The sequence below is a fragment of the Meleagris gallopavo genome, chromosome 2 (assembly GCF_000146605.3).
Source record: "Meleagris gallopavo isolate NT-WF06-2002-E0010 breed Aviagen turkey brand Nicholas breeding stock chromosome 2, Turkey_5.1, whole genome shotgun sequence".
Classification (NCBI taxonomy): Eukaryota; Metazoa; Chordata; class Aves; order Galliformes; family Phasianidae; genus Meleagris; species Meleagris gallopavo.
The window spans coordinates 47110162-47132668 of record NC_015012.2 but is presented as its reverse complement, the minus strand read 5'-3'; the positions used below and the strand labels follow the sequence as shown (position 1 = coordinate 47132668).

The 22507-nt window shown below is 39.8% G+C and overlaps 1 protein-coding gene across 1 annotated transcript in view; it reads right to left on the bottom strand.

The window, feature by feature from the left end:
• PCMT1 (protein-L-isoaspartate (D-aspartate) O-methyltransferase) overlaps nucleotides 1-22505 on the bottom strand; it is a gene marked incomplete at its 5' end in the record, with an annotated part of 35449 nt that extends 12944 nt beyond the window's left edge. The window contains 5 exons of the mRNA XM_031552204.1: nucleotides 597-717; nucleotides 4461-4565; nucleotides 6994-7025; nucleotides 8135-8239; nucleotides 22487-22505. Of these exons, the coding sequence (XP_031408064.1) occupies nucleotides 597-717; nucleotides 4461-4565; nucleotides 6994-7025; nucleotides 8135-8239; nucleotides 22487-22505 (382 nt within the window). The remainder of the gene's footprint in view (nucleotides 1-596; nucleotides 718-4460; nucleotides 4566-6993; nucleotides 7026-8134; nucleotides 8240-22486) is intronic.
• Nucleotides 22506-22507: the final 2 nt, after the last annotated feature.

Sequence of the window (22507 nt, the reverse complement as noted above, 5' to 3'; positions counted from 1 at the left end):
TAACAATTCTCTCCTTGCATAATTTCAGCATTATTTCAACTAGCAACTCTCATTTAAACTAGTTTGCATCCATTAATCACTTTCCTAAAACAGAAACACTGTTAATTTTAAAAACAACTGAGAAGCTTCAGTGATGCATATTACCAATCTAGTATTTTTTCCACTCAACTCTCTGCTTGCAGCTTTCTCAATTACTATATCAGAAGTATGAATGCTCTGTTAAAGTGTTCAAATTTAGATGAGAGCACATTTAAAGCTGTGCACTGAAGCCCAATTTTAAGAAGCAAACTAACATGACAGTGCTTTAGCATGAAAAGTATTTTCATAAAAAAATGCTTGCATGTTGAGCTTTCATAATAGAATGAGTACATATTCCTTAAGATTGCCAGAAGCCATATTCTCAAAAGGGTGCAAAGATGGTATTTTTCAAAGGCCAAAAGAATTGGCTCTTCCTTCTTTAGTTAATTGGCCCTTCTTTCTTTGGTTTAATTTCTTATATCAGAATTTTTACTCACATTCAAATTCTAGTAACTTTCAACCAGTTGTTAGAAAGAATACCAGTTTAAATAATAAGTATATCAGAGTCTGATGCTCACCAATCAGTTTCACTCTTCCTGAAGACAGCAATGTGGGATCGTCTTTTTTGACATTATTTATTGAGTCATCTACTAGTTCTTTGATATGATCAATTCCTACAACTTGTCCTTTGGGACCAACCTGAAATAAAAATATACAGTTGAATAAATTCTGCTAATTACGGTTTACTTATAGAATCAGAATTTCCATCTTCTCAGCCCATTTCTCTAGTACAAAAACAAATCAGCAAAGTGGTAGTACCTTACCAATGCTATTAATAATACTGCTTAGAATTACACATTCTGACTGCTAGAAGCAACCACTAACTAAAGCTCACCAGCTAAGACTTATGTTTGTTACAGTAAACTTTTTAAGAATCAATTCAGTCAATTTAAAATATTAGTGAGGATTTCTCCTCTGAATTTTTAAAAGTCAAATTACATAACAAGTGTATGTATTACATACAATAAGAGGCAAGGACTTCAAGGACAAAGACTGGAACTTATCTCCTTCCATTCTGAGTTAACTTCCTTAAAAATTACATTGTGAGTCATTTGTTTGTTTGTTTTTAAAGAGAAAAACCTTATTTCAGAGAAAATAGTTAAGTCACATATTTTGTTCTAAGTTATCTCAAGGGTTCTAATCTTTATGAGGCAAATTCAACAGTTAACAGTTAGGGACAACTTCCATCTAGCCTCTTGCATACATGAATATTCATGAATTTACGAGGGTGGATACTGACAGAACAAGGGGGAATGGCTTTAAACTGAGACAGGGGAGGTTTAGGTTAGATATTAGGAGGAAGTTTTTCACACAGAGGGTGATGATGCACTGGAATGGGTTGCCCAAGGAGGTTGTGGATGCCCCATCCCTGGAGGCATTCAAGGCCAGGCTGGATGTGGCTCTGGGCAGCCTGGGCTGGTGGTTGGTGACCCTGCACATAGCAGGGGGGTTGAAACTAGATGATAGTTGTGGTCCTTTTCAATCCAGGCCATTCTATGATTCTGTGATTTCATATTTACAGCTCTCTTCCACTAGGAGAGTAGAACTTTTGAGAGCTTGTAACTCACAGATTGTCATAGAAGATCTGTGTATTTTCAGGGGAAACAGGCCTCCAAAATTAACATACTTTTAAAAGTATCACCCTAAAAAAAAAAAAGTTTCCCTTCTGGAATTGTGCCTTTATTCCAGAAAACTTATTTCAGTCTTGGAGAGAAGAGAAAAATAATCCAAATCATAGAATAAGAAAACCTTTTGCAGGATCCATTTCAAACAAATCAATTGCAAAATACGTTCTGGAAGTCCATGTTGTCACACAACTCTGCCTTATAATGGCCACATTTGAATGTGTCAGTAATGTTTCTGTATCTTTCATTTTATTCTTTCTAAGACATGAAAAGTTAAGAAAACTCCCATCATAGTAATAATCAGCTTTTATGTTCCTTCATGAGCAAGTCCTACTTTAAAAACACAGAAAGAGCAGTACTACCTCTTTCAGTTGGAACAAGACTGGCCTAGCATGTGAAACAGAACAAGACACAGGGCAAGTTTTCACTATAGCAGCTAGAGGCTAGTGTTTGCAGGAACGTACCAAAAGCCAGCAAAATATTCAGTACAGGCCCTTCAGGGTAATGGCACAGAAATCAAGATTCAGCAAAACAATCATAGTATGAAATAGCCTGACTTAAAGTAACAGCGTCTCCAGCAACATGCCATAGTCCATTATGCTAATTTCTGAATATTCATCAACCTAGATTACTCCTGTCTACTCTGCTCTACTCCTGGAACCTCAAAGCATACATTATCAAGGCAGTAGTAAAGTGGCAAAACATTTGGGGTTTTTGTTATTATTATTTTTTAAAATAAAAATACATCCCACGTTTTTTTTTTTTTTTTAAAAGTAATTCCAGTACTTAGAGTTCATTTAACTTGCCATCAGCCTTTAAAAGTGAAGAAAGTTATCTGCAAGGCGTACAACCTACTAAGTTTGTGGCAGCAGTTTAACATAAAAAACAAACATCCTAACCACACTAAAGTAAATAAAATGTTCTCTAGGAATGCTACAAACGAGTCTGTTCTCGCAGGAGTAAAGCCACCATGACATCAATGTGCACACAGCAGCTTATGCCACAAATACCAGATGTTCCTTCTAGATCTCCAGCAGACTGAGAAGTATGTCCAGTAAGCGTACCTCCAACTGAATTCTGATAGGAAAAGGCTAACAGAAGCTTGAAAGTACATTACCTGGAACGATTGTAGTGTTAGAAAGAATTTTTACACAAGAAGAAAACTGAGTCGGAGCAGTATGTACTCTTATCTGCATCCATTCAAGTGGATGAAGTGAGATCTGTATTACACAGTAATAATGCTATCGAACAGAACAAAGCATTTGTTCAATATGCTCCACAAAACGTGTGTTTGTAAGGAATTCCACAGCACACCACCAAGAAGGAAATTCTGGCGGAATTCAGAAGAGGAACATGACAGTCACACAGTGATAAATAGTGTGGTTAACCCTAGCAGAATTCAAGAGATTTCCTTTTGTGATAATTCTGACCTTTTTTTTTTCCCTTGCATATTTTCTCAGCTTTTCTTATACAATTGTTTTAAAAGAAAAAAAAAAGCACACAACCACATGTCCCAAATGTCTTATCTAACATGGCATTTTATACATTCATCATTTTTAATGAATAAACACACATCTTTGATGAAAATGTTAACACTTGCAGGACTCAAATTCCTTATGCATGCTACTAGCACTTGTTGCGTTTGATTATCTAAGCTAGACCGATTACAGGGTTAGACTAAAAACAATAGGTAGAAAGTTAAAGAAATGGCATTTAATATTTCCTGCAGACAGCAGTTTGATGAACTTATTTCACTTTTTTTTTCCATTTACCTTTTTAACACGGCAGCTAGCATTCTTGAAAAACTGCACACAGACTTTCACTAACACATTATTGAATCCTAAACATTCTTATCTAGCTCTTAATACGGGACATGAAGATTCAACAGATCAACACTTGAAAATAGTAGAAGTTAAGTAGTAAAAGAACAAATGAGAATTTGTCATCTGCATCACCATATTCCAAATTAACTTCAGAAAAAGAAAAAAAAGCAGCAGGTTGGCAGTTTAGTGAAGGCCTCTGCTAGTTGTAAAGCAAAGTCCTATAACAGAGAAGGAAGAATTGATCATATTTCACCAGAAAAATCAGTCAGGAAAAACTGCAGTTACAGTCATCATAAAACAAAATTTTTCATCTGTTTTTTCTCTTGATGTAAAATAGGATAAACTTGCTGAGAATTCCCTTAGCATAGGCTGAATAATCTGCTATGAAGTTACTAGGAAAAGATTTAAAAAGAATATAAATTAGTACTAATTTTAAAAGAGATTAAATAGATGCTTATACTTCCACAATAAAATAAATGGAAAAAAATGAAACTAATTTCAGAAACTATTTATACACATAGATATATAATTAACCTGTGGAAATAGGATTCTTTCAGGTCTCATTAAACTCTCATCACAGTAGAAAAAGAAAAATGATTATCACAATGAGAACATTCCCAGCCACACAAGTTAAGACAAAAATTGGGCTAAGTGGGATGAACACCACCTTCCTTCAAGTTATACAGCAACCATTAAACCAAGAAAAAACTTCCCACTGAGGCAGTTTCTTTAGCAGCAAAGTATTTACTGGACCCAAGCCTCAAGTACCAATATGATTAGAAGTGCATACTAGCCACACTCAGGAGAGTAGTTTATTTTCTGTGTAATCTACTTCACCCCACCATAAGAAGCCCACTTTTACCCTTGTCTTTAATTCAGTTATGCTACAGTTCAAACAGTTTTGATGGACCAATGATTAAACTAGATGTCTCACCATTCGTGAAAAGCATGCTGTAAGGATTCCACTTCCAGATCCCACATCAAGAGCTTTGGCTCCTTCATGTAATTGATCGGACAGAAGTTCAAGAGCATATGCATGCTAGGGGAAGGAGACAAAATTTCAAAATATTATAATTTTTATTTTATCCTACACATCTTCATTCCTTCAGTGTTTTGAGGCAATGCACTGAAGATTAGTCTAAGAAATTTCAGAATTATGTTTTCACTACATAAAAACAGCATACGAACTCCACAGGTAGCAGAGTTAGCTCTATAATATAATCACTGTTGCTTCTTTTATTTCAAGAAAACTTTTCTTTTTCTTGTTTGTGGAGAGAGACAATTGAATAAATTCAATTCTCTTCAGGTCTGGTGGTTCTCAGTTTTTTGGTGGGTATAAGCCTAAGAGAATTTACCTTATTGTTGTGCTATATACACTGGAATATGCCAAGACAGAAGCTAGCTTCATAGGATCAAAGAAAAATTATATTGTAGTTAATACTGCCTGCACACAGCTACTCAAGGGAAAAAGAAGGTGGCTTTTACAAAGTCTGATATCCAAAATATTCACATATGAAAATTCAGTAGTCTACATCATGAGCTGCTTTGTTTTCTTACACAGTTGACCAGTACACAAACTAAACCTGTCACATGCCAATCAATTCATTATTGAGACTAACAGAGTTGTTAGTTTAACCTCATCCTCTGGAACAGTTGTGGAAGAGATCACCCCAGGAAATACTGAAATGCAGTTAAAGAACAGTGCAATTATCAGGCAAAGTCAACATGGGTTCACGCAGAGAAAAGTCCTGCCTTAGTAATCTGATCTTTCTTTGATAAGGTCACCCGCCTGGTGGATGAAGGCAAGACAATGGACAGTCTTTCTGCATTTTGATACTATTCCTCACAGCATCCTTCTGGACAAAATGTCCAGCCGTAAGATAAACAAGTTCATGCTATGCTGGTTAATGAACTGGCTCAACAGTAGAGCTCAAAGGTTGTAGTGTTCAGGGCGACATCTAGCTAGTAGTCCGCCACTAGCAGCATTCCCCAGGGATCAATTCTGGACCTGGTTCTGTTCAATATATAAACGGTCTGGATGCAGGAATGGTGTGCATCCTCTGCAAATTGTCTGGTGACACTTAATTGGGAACTGCTGCTGATTCTTTAAGGGGACGAGAGGTCTTGCAAAAGAATCTAGGTAGATGGAGCACTGAGCGATCAGCAACAGCATGAATTTCATTAAATGAAAATGACAAATGCTACAGCTGCAATGGGGTAATGTCAAATAAAAGGTATAGACTGAGAGACGAGTGGCTGGAGAGGAGCTCAGCAGAAAGGGACCTGGGGGTACTGGTGACAACAGGTTCAGCATGAGCTAGCAGAGAGCTCTGGCAGACAAGACAGCAAAACCTCAATTTGGGGTGCATTAAACACAGGATAGCCAGACTGCAAAAAGAGGTAGTGCTGCCTCCTCTTGAATATTGTGTGCAGTTCTGGCCTCCACAATATTAAAAGGATGTTAAGATACCTGAAAACATCCACTGGAGGGGAACAAAGCTGGTAACAGGGCCGGAACGCATGTCCTGTGAGGAGAGGCTAAAGAAGGACACTTGAGTTGTCCAATCTGGAGAAAAGGAGGTCAAGAGGGGACCTCGTTACTCTTTGCAAGTTCTTGCAAAGAAGGTGAGAGGGAGATGCTAGTCTCTTCTCTTCCTGGTAATTAACAATAGAACCCATAGAAAGAGCACAAAGCTGCACCAGGAGAGGTTCCAAAAAAAATTTCTTCACCATGAAGGTAGTCAAACACTAGAACAGGCTTCCTAGAGAGGTGGTTGATACCCCTTGCCTGTTAGTACTCAAGAAATACTATTTAGGTAATGCTGTTAGCCAAAAGTTAAACTGCTTTTGGGCAGTCAGAATAGATGATCTTTGTAAGGTCCTCCTAACTGAATCATTCTAACTCTAGTTTTTTAATGTTTTACAGATAGCCATTATCACGCTTTTACAGCTTACTCCCCTGATGGACACAACTCATCACTTGCTTCCACTTGGACTCCACCTGGAGTCACTGCTTTCTGACTGCAACCATCCAATCAATTCCTTATCCACTGTACAGTCCACAATTCAAATCCAACTCTCTCCAATTTGGAGATAATCACATGGTATGGGACCATGCCAAAGGCCTTGCAGCAGTCCAGGTAGATTTACATCATTAAGTCTTCCCTTGTCAACAAATGCAGTCATTCCATCACAGAACGGAAATGTTCCAGTGCTTGACTACATTAAGTATGATTTCATCACAATAGAATTTAATTTCCTACATTGCATTGTTTGTCCACTACCCCACATCCTATCACTGTGCATCTGCAGAAAAAGTCTGGCTCAACCTTTTCTGCACCCTCCTATTAGGTAATTCACAACCACATTACTGCCACCAATTCCTGGTTAAATTTGTTGGGATAAATATTTTTATTTTGGGAATGTTTGTATCATCATAAAATCATCTACACAAGTTTAAAGCTTACCATATGTGGAGCACTGATTGTTGCTTGGAAGCCTGTAAAACAAGAAAGCAGAAGATTTGATAGTTGTTCAGATCATCATTATTGATCTTGACTATAAAATGCAGTATCTTCACAGTTAGCCTCATTCAGGACATCAGACATACGCTAATGGTTATGTAAGTACTCTACTTCAGAAGTGAGTTAAGTACATCATCTGTAAGCTATGTCTCCTGAACTCTGAACGGGAAAAAACACAGTTCTATACTTGACCTCAGTTACAATTTCTATTCTGTGACTCCATCTCTTTGGTTTTATCAAATATGTTGAATTCAGATGAGCTGTGTTTCCCAGAATAACCTGATTTCTTTTTTTTTTTTTCCCCTCCTTCATGGACTGTATATAAAAACCCAGATTTGTTAGTAAGTTTACGTGGTGGGGACCTCTGACAACAATGACATTTTTTTTTCCCCAGACAGCACATAAACCTAGGAATACAGAGTTATATTTGTTCCTCTAGAAATATACAAATTTTTGAGTACATACCTTAGAACATTTTTTTTAATGTCTCTACACAAATAAAATCCAATTACTACTCATAATGCTCACCATCCAGCATGGAAAGGAAAGTAGAGGAAAAAAAATAATAAGAAAAGAAAGAAGGAAGCACATAAATTTAATTCATTCTCCTGCCTTGGAATGATAAAACTAAGATCTGGATGAGAAGTTAATGTCCTACAACCATCCTATCAACAGATCCTCCCATTTAAAGCCTGTTTTTGTATTAAAAAAATCTCACGTAAAAATCTGAAGAGCACTGTACTGATCTCTCATGAACCATTTCTGTAAAAGAGAGACTGTTCCTGAAGTAAATTGTATACAAGTGGTTTATAAGTATTTAAATATCAGCTCCACCACTACAAATTGTTGCAGCATAAAAAAAATATATATACTTACACATTAATATTGGCCAAAAACAATCTACTGGATGTATCTAAGTATGCCAATTGTGTTCCATAAATTCAAAATGAGTAGTTAAAAGAGATTGAATAAACTAATACAGAACTAAGATGGTTCCAAATATAAAAATAAGTTTGCATATCTATTACAAAGGCAGTTACTGTTACAGAAATTAGGACAGAGTATTTCATAGAAACTGACTTACCTATAGATTGAGGAGAATCCATATAAGGGTTGTATTTTGCATAGTGGCAACGGTCTGTAGCCAGCATTACTTCAAATACCTTGTCTGATTTGATTATTCCATTTTCTATAAATAAAACAAATCACATTGAAGGCATTCTGTTCCACAATGCAAGAACACGTAAAATACATTAATATACTCCTACCGTTGTGAGAAAACACTCTACCTTACTCTCTCTAGTACACTAACCCTTGTCATCTTAGAAGTTAAGCTATGATCCATTGGTCAAACACTGCTTAAGACAGGCAATCGTAAGCAAGACTCTCCCAGAAGTTACAGATGCTTTTCTGAAACAACAGGGACCGTTCGCAAAGATGTAACTCCTAGAAACGCTGTTTCATGCACAGCTTTGATATTCCTGAAAACATATAAAATAAGAAATTCATACTACTCTATACAATAAACAAGATTTACTTATTTTCTAAGTGATCGATTATTGAAAAACAAACAAAAGCAGGTTAGCAGAAACCATAGCATCCCTGCTCAATATTGTATTTTCAAGCCCTGTTTCTCTTTTGTGTTGGCAAAAGAAAAAAGTCCCTTGTGAAGAAACTCCTACAGAATCAGAATTCTTACAATGGGGCAGGCTGAGGCCGAAGATTTCTTGTATCAACACATTCGGAAGCTGTTTGTTCTTAAGAATAGAAAGTATGTACAAAACATCAGAAACACTGTGCTGTGAAGTTACTTTTTTCTTTTTAACATTTATAGATTTAAGTTCTGAAGAGATACTTACAAGCAACAGAAAGCAACAAAAAACAAACAGAAGAAACTAACCAATCACTTTCATTAAAAAATTCAGGATAAACTCCAAATAATGGCTATTGCAATGATGGAAGCTTTACTAAGTAGCTTACTAGCTACTAACTTTCCAATAAAGTTTTGCTTAGAAGAAAAAAATAATAATTTGAATGCTTTCAAAAATCTAACACAAACTGCAGTAATTTAAAAGTAAGATGTGTGAGCTCTTCAAAGATTATCTTAATTGAAGTCGCATCAGTTTTAGAGAGCTACCAACACCAAGACATCTGTGACCAGGCTGCAGCTAACTTTTGCAAAGACCTTCCTGTCTGTTTACAATGTGCTCCCATCAAATACTCTTATTAAACATGATTGAGGGTATTTTGTGTCTTTTTCTCAACACCCATCCCCAATATCCACTACCTGTGCCCAGTTTCATTAGCCTATAGAACAGAGAGCAAATTGATAACCCCAGAACATTGAGCTCTTTGTTCTAAAGACCAAGTAGCAGTTAGAAATGCAATAGCAATATGCCATCAAATTATTAAGGAAAATAACAATGCTTTATAAAAATGGTCCTAAATAACAATATCTTCCTGATAAATCCTAGAAAAGGCATAAGCTCCCTGCAGCTTGCATACATTACACATCTCTTGTGCTTTGACTTCATTCAGAACTGCACGCTACAGTCTTAGAGGGAATTCCTCAATTCAATTTGTGTTTTTTAATCTGAGAGACAATAGGCATTTGCAGCAGTAGTTCATAAATTGACATCTTTTCCAACCTCGTTGATTTTATACTAAGCAAAATTGTACCCCAAAGTAAAAGAAAAAATTTAAATTGACACTGTGCCAGCGTGCTATTGCGTAAGATAATCCATGAGGAAGATCCAAGGAAATACAGGCCCATCAGCCTGACCTCAGTGCCAGGAAAGGTTATGGAGTAGATTGTCTTGAGAGAGATCATGCAGCATGAGTGGGACAAGTAGGGAATCAGGCCCAGCCAGCATAGGTTCATGAAAGGCAGGTCTTGCTTGACCAACCTCATCTCCTTTTACAACTGAGTGACTTACTTGGTGGATGAGAGAAAGGCTGTTGACATAGTCTACCTAGACTTCAACAAAGCCTTTGACATGGTCCCCCCCAGTGTTTTCCTGGAGAAGCTGGCAGCTCATGGCTTGGACAAGTACGCTCTTTGCTGGGTAAAGAACTGGCTGGATGGCTGGGCCCGGAGAGTTGTGGTGAATGGAGTTAAATCCAGCTGATGACCAGCCACCAGGTTCCCCAGGGGTCAGTGCTGGGGCCTGTCCTGTTCAATATTTTTGTTCATGACCTGGGTGAGGGCACTGAGTACATCCTCAATAAGTCTAAAGATGATACCAAGTGCAGGGGGAAACACTGATCTGTCTGGGGGTAGGAAAGCCCTTCAGAGGGATTGGAACAGGCTGGATCAATGGGTTGAAGTCAGCAGAATGAAGTTCAACAAGATCAAGTGCTGGGTCCTGCACTTTGGGCACAACATCCCCAGGCAACGCTACAGGCTTGGGGCAGAGTGGCTGGAAGACTGTGTGGTAAAAATGGACCAGGAGGTACCAGTCAGCACTCAGCTGAACATGAGCCCACAGTGTGCCCAGGCGGCCAAAAAAGCCAATGGCATCCTGGCTTGTACCAGAAAGAGCGCAGCCAACAGGAACAGGAAGGTGATCATTCCCCTGTACCCAGCACTAGTGAGACTGCACCTCAAGCACTGTGTTCAATTTTGGGCCCCCTCACTACAAGAAAGACATTGAGGCCCTGGAGCACGTCCAGAGAAGGGCAACAAAGCTGGCGAAGGGTCTGGAGCACAGGTCTCATGAGGAGAGGCTGAGGGAACTGGGATTGCTTAGTCTGGAGAAGAGGAGGCTCAGGGGAGACCTTACCACTCTCGCTCTCAACAGCTGCCTGGAAGGAGGTTGTAATGGGGCAGGGGTCAACCTCTTCTGCGTAACTAGTGAAAGGACAAGAGGGAATGGCCTTAATTTGTGACAGGTGAAATTCATGTTACACATTAGGAAAAATTTCTTCTCCAAGAGTGGTCAGGCACTAGAACAGGCTGCCCTAGGTGGTGGTGGAGCCTCTCCAGAGGTGTTCTAGGAACATTTAGATGTTGTACTAAAGGACATGGTTTAGTGGGGAAATAGTGGTGATAGGTGGATGGTTGGACTGGATGATATCAGAGATCTTTTCCTATGTTGTTGATTCTATGATTCTACAGTATGAGAAAAAAAATAAGAGCTCCCCCAACCACTTGGAATCCGTTATATGTTAGTTCTGGGAACTAAACTAAGGAGAAAAAAATATACATATATACATACATATATATATGCATACGTATATACATATATACGCACACACACACACATATATATAGTTAGCATCTCATTAGATATCACCAAGAAAGTAGCTTTTCTAAAAAAAGTGTACCTAAAAATGAAAAGAGAGGCAGGAAAGCTGATTATAACAGGAATAGAAAGTTATGGGGGGGATGAGGGAGATACAAACAGGCAGCTGAAAAGCATTCAGGAAAAATCTAAACTAGCTATTTACTCCTTTATGATGCATTGTGCAGACAGATTGATAAGGTAACCATCTGTTCTTCCCTTTTGCGCCTTGGGGAAACCAATGCGCAGAGTAGAAACAGATGAAGCTTCCAGCCTGAAAGAACTGATAAATGTCTCAAGGGAGGCCCTGTGATTGGGCAGACAACCTCCTCCATTTATAGAGGACCCTCTCTATAATTCCTGAACCACAAGATTTTTTTCCAAACCTCTTTTTCCACACTATTCTATGACCTGTCCTGCTGCCACCCCCTCCCTTTTTTCTTTTACAGAACTGCACACCTGCATGTTCTCTCATCTGTTCGTCATCTTTCTACTTAAAGCATTGCTAATTAAATTCCCTTCTCAGCATTTACAATTTTCCTTCTGCCTGCATTACATTACTTTTCTTATGTATTTTATCCACCCCTCCCCCTATCTTGTTTTATCAAATTTTAAGAGCTCTATGGATATTTGTACAAAATAAAACCCCACATTCTGTTTCAGCAGAAATATAATAGAGCAATTATAATAGTATAATTGTCCCCCATGGAAAGAAAATTAAGTCTGCTTTCTAGACTTCTTTGCTTGTTTGGAGAACACCAGAATACAACACACACACACACTCTTAGAAGTGCTATTCAGTCCTATGTAGAAGTAATAAAATTTAGGAAGTAATTAAGAAAAGCAGTCAAGATCTAACCAGTAAAGTTAATATTGACTTTGTAGTATTTTCCCCCACGTTGGTAACAAATAGATTTTTCCCTAGAATCATGATTAAACATAGAGAAACGCAGTGACTTTAAGGTACTGAACTCCAATGGAAGTTCAGTAGGAAGTCCCTTCCTTACTGCAGAAGTCAATCCCAAGAAGACTAACAATGAATATCTTAATTCCATCTGGGAAGAATCTCTTCTCAGATTCCAAATTGCTAAGAAAACACATATCACCTAAAAAAAGCCAGTGCAGAAAGAACATTCTAATTTCACACTGTCTTTAAATGAAAAAACAAACAAAAAAACAAAAAATAAGAGAATTAAATTCCTTATTATTAGAATTCCAAAGCAAAATGTTTTCTAAATCTTAGAAGGGAGCTATGTCACAGAAAAATCACTTACAGTTAAGTATATAGAGGTTGATTTTCCTTTCCAATGACAAGCATGCACAGAAGACTTGCTAGCCGAACAAACTGCTCAGCTTCAAGATACTCATAATCAGTACCAAAACTAAATCATAAATTATTAATTATTATTATTATTATTTATTATTATTATTACTGCTTGCAAGCAAATACAAACATGCAAACACACTAGTTTAGAACATAAACTGTAAGCTCTATTTATTAGTGATATCAGCACAACTCAAGATTCAAAGGGACAAAGCCAAAAAATAACCAAGAAGAAAAGCACAGCCTGCAGAGTTCAAAAGTTATTTTGTGCAGAAGCTGTGGCACCAACAACTTGACATAATTGGAGCTTGTTTTGAAAACTCTACTCTGCTTCTTTTCCATGAATAACATGGTGAAAACAGGAAAAGAGCTCATGCAGCAGTCCCTGGGCTTGAAGGTATAAATATTACCACTGTTGAACATAATCTTGGGAAACCAGGCAGTTGAATGTTGGAGAGCAATGAAAAAGCTGAAAGCTTGGAAAGACAAGATGGATATACAATAAGCAAAAAATGCTTCAGCAAAGTTATCTTAAAAAGAACTGCCTACATGATTTCCTGTCCCTGGAAAGGTGATGGAACAGCTTGTGCTGGATACCATCTCCAGACAACTGGGAGAAAAGGAGGTTATCAGGAGTAGTCAGCATGGGTTCACCAAGGGGAGGTCGTGCTCGACCAACCTGGTGGCTTTCTATGATGCTGTCAAATGCTGGGTGGATGGGGGAAGAGCGGTAGATGTAGTCTACCTTGATTTTAGAAAGGCATTTGATACTGTCTCCCACAACATCCTTATAACAAAGCTGAGGAAGTGTGGGATAGACGAGTGGACAGTGAGGTGGGTTGAGAACTGGCTGACTGGCAGAGCGCAGAGGGTCGTCGTTGGTGGTGCAGAGTCTGGCTGGAGACCTGTAACCGGTGGTGTCCCCCAGGGGTCTGTGCTGGGTCCGGTCTTGTTCAACATCTTCATCAATGACCTTGATGAGGGGACTGTGGCCACCCTCAGCAAGTTTGCTGATGATACGAAGTCGGGAGGATTGGCTGACACGCCTGAAGGCTGTGCTGCCATTCAGCGAGACCTGGACAGGCTGGAGAGCTGGGCAGTAAGAAACCGGATGAGGTTCAACAAAAGCAAGTGCAGGGTCTTACACCTAGGGAGGAATAATTGCATGCACCAATACAGGCTGGGGGATGAGCTGCTGGAGAGGAGCTCTGCAGAGAGGGACCTGGGCGTCCTGGTGGACGACAGGTTGGCCATGAGCCAGCAGTGTGCCCTCGTGGCCAAGAAGGCCAATGGCATTCTGGGGTGCATTAAGAAGAGTGTGTCCAGCAGGTCGAGGGAGGTGATCCTTCCCCTCTACTCTGCCCTGGTAAGGCCTCATCTGGAGTACTGTGTCAGTTCAGGGCTCCTCAGTACAAAAAAGACAGGGATCTCTTGGAAAGAGTCCAGCGGAGGGCCACAAAGATGGTGAAGAGCCTGGAGCATCTCCCCTATGAAGAAAGGCTCAGTGAACTGGGTCTGTTTAGCCTTGAGAAAAGAAGACTGAGAGGGGACCTGATCCAGGTTTATAAATATCTGAGGTGTGGCGGCCATAGCGGTGAGGCCAGTCTCTTTTCAGTGGTACGTGGAGACAGGACGAGGGGAAATGGACATAAGCTGCAGCATAGGAAGTTTCGCACGAATGTGCGTAAGAACTTCTTCACGGTGAGGGTAACGGAGCAGTGGAACAGGCTGCCCGGGGAGGTTGTGGAGTCTCCTTCTCTGGAGGTATTCAAGACCCGCCTGGACGCCTACCTGTGCGACCTGGTGTAGGGAACCTGCTTTGGCAGGGGGGTTGGTCTTGATGATCTCTAGAGGTCCCTTCCAACCACTACAATTCTGTGATTCTGTGAATGATTAACCCTGATCATTGATCAGTCAAGTTTTCAATGTGCTCAAAACATACTAGCAGACAACATTCACAGTAATACTAGTCTCTAGATTAAAAAAAAGCATGTCTTGTTGCTGCATGATATAATCACAGAGTATCTTGAGTTGGAAGACCCACAAGGATTCACAGAGTCCGGCCCCTGGCTCCAAACAGCACTACCCTAATCGCAGCTACATCAGAGAGCAGTGTCCAAATGCTCTTTTAATTCCAGCACTTGGGGCTGTGACCACTGCCCTGGGCAGCCTGTTCCATGCCCACCACCCTCTGGTGCAGACCCCTTCCCTAACCCCCAGCTGCCCCTCCTCTGACACAGCTCCATGTGGTTCCCTGTCACGGTCACAGAAAGCAGAGCTCGGCGCTGCCCCTCCAGCCGCCATCAGTGCTCCCCTCAGCTCCTCTGCTCTGGGCTGAACCAACCCAGGGACCTCAGCCATTCCCCATACACCTTGCCCTTCAGACCCTTCCCCATCTTCGTAGCCTTCCTGCGGACACACTTTGATAGCTTTATGTTCTTCTTACATTGTGGCACTCAAACCTGCACACAGTGCTCAAGGTGAGGCTAGCACACATGCTTACAACACAAATCTTGACTGGTCCTGCTGCAATGGTCTGTCACAACAGAGTAACAGCTGGTCAAACACATCCTATTTCTAGTTTACATAAACAAAATGATTGCGCAGATGCCAAAACTGTTACACTGGGACTTTTTTCAGTATCCACATACTTAAATCTTTCCACGGATTTCCTTCACCATATCCACTGCAAAGTACTTCACTTGCAGAGACAACTTTTCCATTTAATAGCAACATTATCAAAATCATACAGAAGTCTTAAAATTTGGTGCAAAGCAAACATAGTGCTGTATGGCAAAAGATGAAATCAAGTAGATTAAGATTACTCAAGTGAGAAATAACAGTTTCAGACATCACTACACAAACCAGCCAAACCATCCAACAACTTCTACGTGGAAAGCAGGCTGGATGAGAATGACATCTTGATTTTCAAACAATGCAAAGCTAGTTAGTTCTAAGCAGCTCATCAACTGAGTTTTTTAGGTTGGAATCCTTTTGTTGGGGAGGAGGAGGAAAAAGATGAGAAAGAAAGCAATTCAGTTACAGAATTTTATGTCAGTAGCAAGCATTGTAAGCTTTTTCTGTAAACCACAAACAAGACGACTGTGATTCTAACACGAAATGATGGATCAGCACCTTGAGATCCAATAAAGGACACTGGCCTCAAAACATACAAAGTTCTTTGTGCTAAAGTAACAAAGCACATGCTCACAAACAAACATTTTTTAATCCATTCATACATACAAATCTCTTGGTGCTTTGCTGACAACTTACAGAGCATCTGCCTCAAACATTCAGCTGCTGGCCTGCTATTTCTAAGCCTTGTCATAGTGATAACACATTATTCAAACAGAATATTGTATACAGCTCACAGGAAGAAATCAATTCAGAGTTTGCAGTTTAGAGAGAATGATGACAAATATACTGAGGAAAGAAAGAGATAAACAGAGCTAATCTTGGAATCCAGAAATAAATGTTATTGTTCAGAATATGTAGAGGTAAATCCACATAGAAACCAAAAGTTTCAATCCACCAAATATATATCTTCAAGATCTCGTTAAATGCAAACATACCTTCAAAAATTTCACTTCTATTTTATGAGAGCACTCCATTTCTATTTAATAATTAGAATTTTCAAACCAACCTATCCGTTTTGGTATCACAGATAACCAGCTCTCTATTCATTTTCATGGATCTGGAAGTCCTCAAGTAACTAATTTAGGCATATTTAAGTATAGCTTTCAGTAGGAGGGAACAATACAGCAATGTTGCAAAGTAAGTATCAACAATTTTCTCTTCTGGGGACGGGACAGGGAAAGGCAGGCTATTTCTTTGCTTGTAGTGCTACAGTGTGTCTTTACTACAAAAAACATCTGTAATACAGTCGCATCTGTTGAACTGCTATGTTAATCTAGATCTGTATCAGCATTCAAGTGAAGAAGCTGTTAAGAGCGCGTGAAAGAATGATTTTACGGTTGGGTTCAGCCTGCAAGAGCATGGAATGGCACTTCTCAATACATTTTGACAGCCCAAGTGTGGGAGACTTCACCTATAAGCACATTTTATCCCTCTACATTTCAGAGGGCTGAGCTTCACTTAAAATTCACATGGGATGTCAAAATTAAAGAGTTCAATAAAAAAAGTGGGAGCAACCATCAGCAATAACAAAAATTATTATGATAAACCTAGCTGGATAGGACAGACAGGTCGGGAACTCTCCTCATAGCAAGGCTTCATCAGCAGCTTTAACAGATCTCTAAAGAACAGCAGATGTTGAACACCTTGCACATTAAGGAAGAGATTCCATGTAACATCTTTGCTCACTTGTTTTCAGAAAACGTAATGCTGTCAAAACTAGCAGCTAAACTGCATCAGTTGTTTACTTTCAATGCAGTCTCATTAAAACAGCCCCTAAATACAACATGAAAGCTAAGGGAAGATCAGAAGAACAGTAAAGCACTATCTGAACTCCTAGGGCATCCAAGCATGATTCGCCATTCTGAATTAACTAGCTCCCCAGTGATGAAGTCTGCCTTAGAAGTCTCATGAAGGAACAGCAGAACAGTTCCTATAGCATCTACAGCTCCATGGTAACTCCATTAAGGAGGACTGCCAAGCTGACACCCCTGAAATCATCAGAAAGCCACCACTGTGCTAACCCACCCAGCTATCCCAAGCGAAAGAGACAGAGCTATAGGTAACAGTGTAATATTTACTGACCATAAAGCAACATGCTAAGATACAAAATGACAAAAAGCTGTCACACTAGCAGAAACAAAGAACTTCTAAAGCTATGTTTGTATGATCACCTCTTTAGTATTAGACAGTACCAACATTTAAGCCCACTTTGTGCTCAATTCCAACGTCATGTTTTCAGACTCCGGAACCTGAACGCAACTCAAGTCAACTCAGTAAAGATGTCACTTCAGAAAATTATTGGCCTTAGCCTCTGAAAAAGTTTACTGTGTCTTTGCCAAAACTTGGTTATGCCAATCAAAGTTAAAAGCATTAAAAGAGCTTTTTACTTTTAAGAGTTCTTTACTTTAAACATTATCATCATAACACTAACAAACACGGCTTGGAGGTGTTATATTCCATAAACAACCATTCAAAAGAAAATCAGCATTACGTGGTTTATTCCCAAGCATACTAACAGGTCTTAAGGAGCGTTCCACGCTACGCCAAGGTAGAATAACAGCCGCATTTAAATAAAGGCTTGGAGTTATACTGAAACTAAAACATACCAGATTTTCACTTTTTAGCATGCCCACAAGCAATGGTAATCACCTGCAAGGGATACATTTACAGAAATTATTTCCATTCCGCCACGGATTATTAGGCAGTTTCAGACTATCACAAAAGTTGTATTATTATGCCTTTAAACCCAACCAGAGCCAAAACACACCTTCAACCAAGCAGAAGTACTAAACATTTTTGAATTAAAATGACTGATTGTGAAGTGTTGTGATGTAAATAAGCAGCGAGAAACACACATTAAAAAAAAAAAAAAATTGATTTCCAGGTATTCCATTTTCTTGCTATAAACTACAAAGCTCAGTCACTCAAACCTCAACACAGTGCACGTGCTGAAGGGAAAACTGTTTGCTGAATACAAATAATAGGCAGCATAACTGTTTGTACATCATGGGTATTAAATTTGGGGTGCATTTACTGGTTTATTTTCATTTCATTTTATTTGCTATTTCCCTGATCCATGCTCGTCCCAGTTATGTAAGTCTCCCGTGCACAAAATTAGTCAGTTGTGGAAAGGATTCGAATGAACCAAGGGAAATGACACAGCAGGAAAATAAACAAACAAACAGATAAAACCACAGAATCCAAACTTGAGGAGCAACCATGCTCAGTTCTCACTGAGCCAAGCTTAGGCTTAGCAAGGCCATGCGCAATGCCGTCACGTTCACGGCACTTCGCGGAAACAAGCTATCAAACTCTGTGGAATCCACAATGTCTCGTAAATTACAGCTCCAAACTTTTCTGAAACAAGTCTACGGATCTGTTGGATGATGGAAAGAACTGAATGTAGCAGGAAACAAGCACAAATACAATTAACAACATTATGCAGCTCTTAATCACATTCAAGTTAATTCATCTTCGTATTTAAACCCAAAAACGTGGATTCAAAAATATATATATCTGGTTATAACACCACTGGCACAACACAGCCAGAAAAGCAAGCAAAGAAAGACTGTCCTATGGCAGCACACCATATTGTCCGGAGGAGACAAATAAAGGTGTGATAAGGAAACCTTATTAACTTTATGGATTGTGAGTTGGACAGAAACCAAACTTTGAGTTCTGCAGGTGGAAAAGAAAAGCTGATTTCTTAGATGTTGGTGCATAAAATTACAGGACTTGGCAAGAGCCCATGTATGAAAAACAAAGGGGGATTAAAATGACACAACAGTGAGGCGAGACAACAGTGGCTACCTGGAGATAAAGGGGATGTGGGGGGAGAGAGAAGAGATCTAGAATCCAAAGATTCTCAACCAAGTAATAGAATAGTAAATTAGCCATCCATCCATTACTGAATCTTTTCTTAATTTTCAGCATCCATATATGCTAGCTTCACAACAAAAAGGAACTTTGGTCATAGCTGTGAACTTAAACAACGGCCAACTATTTCTACCTTTAATATGATCTATAACTCTCTAGCAGTCGACCTTTAGATAACTTCCCAGAAGTGCTGCCTACGCTTTGTTTAAATATTTCTAGAGGTGAAGTTTGCAGACATGTACTCAATTAATTTTGCTTCTTCTCAGCTGGATTTAAATAATAGTACTTTTTCAAACAACTCTAATGCTTGAAGAATCAAAACGTTCAGGAAAAAAAAGCACTTGAAAACAAAGTAGCTGAACACCTTGATGGAACAAGGAGACAAATTCAAGGGCAGCACTCTTGTTGAATAGTAGAGTGCTTTTTAAGCAAGTTTATTTTGTGTATTGCACAAATTGTACACCCCCAATGCCTCAAATCAACAGAGCAAGATTATGCAATGAACAGCTAAAAATCAAAAGAACAAAAAGCCACGGAATATTCTTCAGTCACTTGTTTCTAACTATGCACTAAAAAATACTCCAAGTTCCACGGCCTTCTTAATTAGTTTGTTCCTTCTAAGACACGAAAACAAAGATAAGGCTCGTGAAGAATGGTTGCCTAAATCTGCATGCAAATACCATAAGTGCTTAGCACTGCTCAGGTTGGAAAAGACCTTAAAGATCACCGAGACCAATCACTTAGCAGTACTCTAACAATTCTTGTTACCTCTACAGAACAACCTATTTCCATAGTTGAGGCAATACTGGAATAAGCATATATTCATATATCTTCATTAAATTAGACTTTTTCTTTTTCTTTTTTTTTTTTTTTTTGTCTACAAAATAGAAGATAAGTAACCATCACTAACAAATTACAAGAAAGAGTAGTCCTTACAGCTGGTTTAAAGCACAAGAATATACAGCTCACGGGAGTTTTCCATTGATGCTTTTATACAGAAGTAAAACAAGGACTTCCCACTCTCCCCAGCCCACTCACACCCACAGCAAAGTTTACTACTTCTCTAAACATAGCAGTACAGCAGCTTACAGACACTAAGGAGTTTAAAACGTTTTTGGTTGTGTTTGTTTTGTTGTTGTTGCTGGGATTTTTTTTATTATTTTTTATTTTGCCTCACAGAAGAGAACATCACAAAAGCTCACCCTTACAAAAGGGTAAGAAAGATCCAGTCTTACTAAGTATCCTCCCCCACACATGGCTCTGTAGGCACGGGAAGGAGACAACCAGCGGCATAAGGGCAGGAGCAAGAACAACTCGGTCAGCCTTTGCTGCAGAAGAACACATCACTACAACTGGAGTTATTTAATGTATGCAAATTACACAGTTACTAACTTACACACACACAATACCCCACACAATTAAAGAGCATCAAGCTAACCATCTGATTTGTGTTCTTATTTCTACATAGAAATGCTACGCTGCTCAGCTGCTTTTAGAGGAAATAGTTAAATACGCTGAGGGATCTACTATTCAAATAGAATTTTCTAGACCATTTCACTCTTTCAGTAAGCAATGATTTTTAAGCTTGTTGATAATATGCCTAACTGAAGTACATACCACACAAAAAGGTATTTTCCTCTAAACTTTTCCCCAACTTTCAGCAACAAGTTATCACCTTACCTGGAGCACCACATCCAAACGGTTTTTAAACGCATCCAGAGATGGTGACTCAACCACCTCCTTGGGGACCCCATCCCAGTGCTTCACAACCCTTTCTGTAAAGAAGTTTTTCCTGATATCCAACCTAAACTTACCCTGGTGCAACTTGAGGCCATTTCCCCTCATCCTGTCACCAGTGAGAAGAGACCAACCCCCCTCTCGCCGTAAGCACCTTTCAGATCTTGGAAGAGAGCAATAAGGTCTCCTTTCAGTCTCCTTCTCCACAGACTAAACAGCCCCCGTTCTTTCGGTCTCTCCTGGTAGGGCATATTCTCCAAGCCCTTCACAAGCCTTGTTGCCCTTCTTTGGACCTGCTCCAGCACCTCCATGTCCTTTCTGTACCCCAAACTGAACACAGCACTCGAGGTGAGGTCTCACCAGTGCCAAGTACAGGGGCAGGATGACTTCCCTAGTCCTGCTCACCACACCATTCCTGATCCAAGCCAGGATGCCTTTGGTCTTCTTGGCCACCTGGAATCTATATCATCACTGCAGACCCACTGAAGTTAACAAAGCACCTGCCAGCAGCACAACCCTGCTGCAAGATCAAAAGCATCTGTGCTTCGGCAGTGATTTATTTCCACTCCGTGTTAACATCACTCAAAATATTTTGAGATACATTGGCAAAACAGACGGGAAAATTACAGAATGCAACTTTTCAGGTAATTACTGTCACTTAAAATTTTGAGATTGCAGCATTAAACTTCCAGCTTATTTTCCTCTTCCTTTACAAGCTGAGCTGCTGTTGTTGCATTCTCATAGCGGCTTTTAACTTAAGAAAAAAAATACATTATTTGCAAAGCCCTGAACAGCTTCCATGTGTTGAAACACTGTCATTGTTTTCTTCAGGAACAAAATCAGTTTTGCCTTCAGGTTCTCAGAGCTGTAAACAGTTCTGGCAACAATGACTTTTTGGATATAATATGCAAGTCTGACATCCATTCTACATGCTGCGTAAGGGACATCACACCAGAATTTCATTAAGGTAGTATTTTTATCCCTCAGAGACAGAGATGAGGGGCAGAACGTTGCAACTCACAACTAGAGGATTTGCTATCTATTTGTTAAAGCCGCAATTTTAATGTCAAATTGAAAAATTACTTCAAGTATTGCTCTGCTGGGTGGAAGAGTTTTCAATAGCGGCAAAAGAAAATGCTGGAAAAGCTCTCAGGATCAGAGCATCCATCACAAGCTGGCTAGAGAAGACATCAAGGAGAGTTCTCCTCGTCTCAAAACAAGGAGGCTAGGTAGATAAAGGCAGCACTGAAACACAAGGCAGCTGCCACAGCACAGGCTGCGAGTCTGGATACACCCTTTCATGACTTGAATTTGTGCATTTGAAGACGGGAAGGCAACGAGCGGAGGGTAAAGAAGAGGGACGCTACAGGAGCATCTATCTAACAAAGACGACGCGCAGGACAACACGCGGTTATCTCCCCTCATGACACCGCAGCACCCGGCTCACGGGAGCCCAGCGGCGCGGAGCATCCTGACAGAGCCGCCCGCCTTCAGCACAGGGACAGCACGAACCGCAAAGGCAAGGAGCGGCAACAGGACGGCGAGGCAGCGGCTCTGCCCTGCCGCGGCCCCAACTGACCCTCGGGAAGAGCCGCCCGGG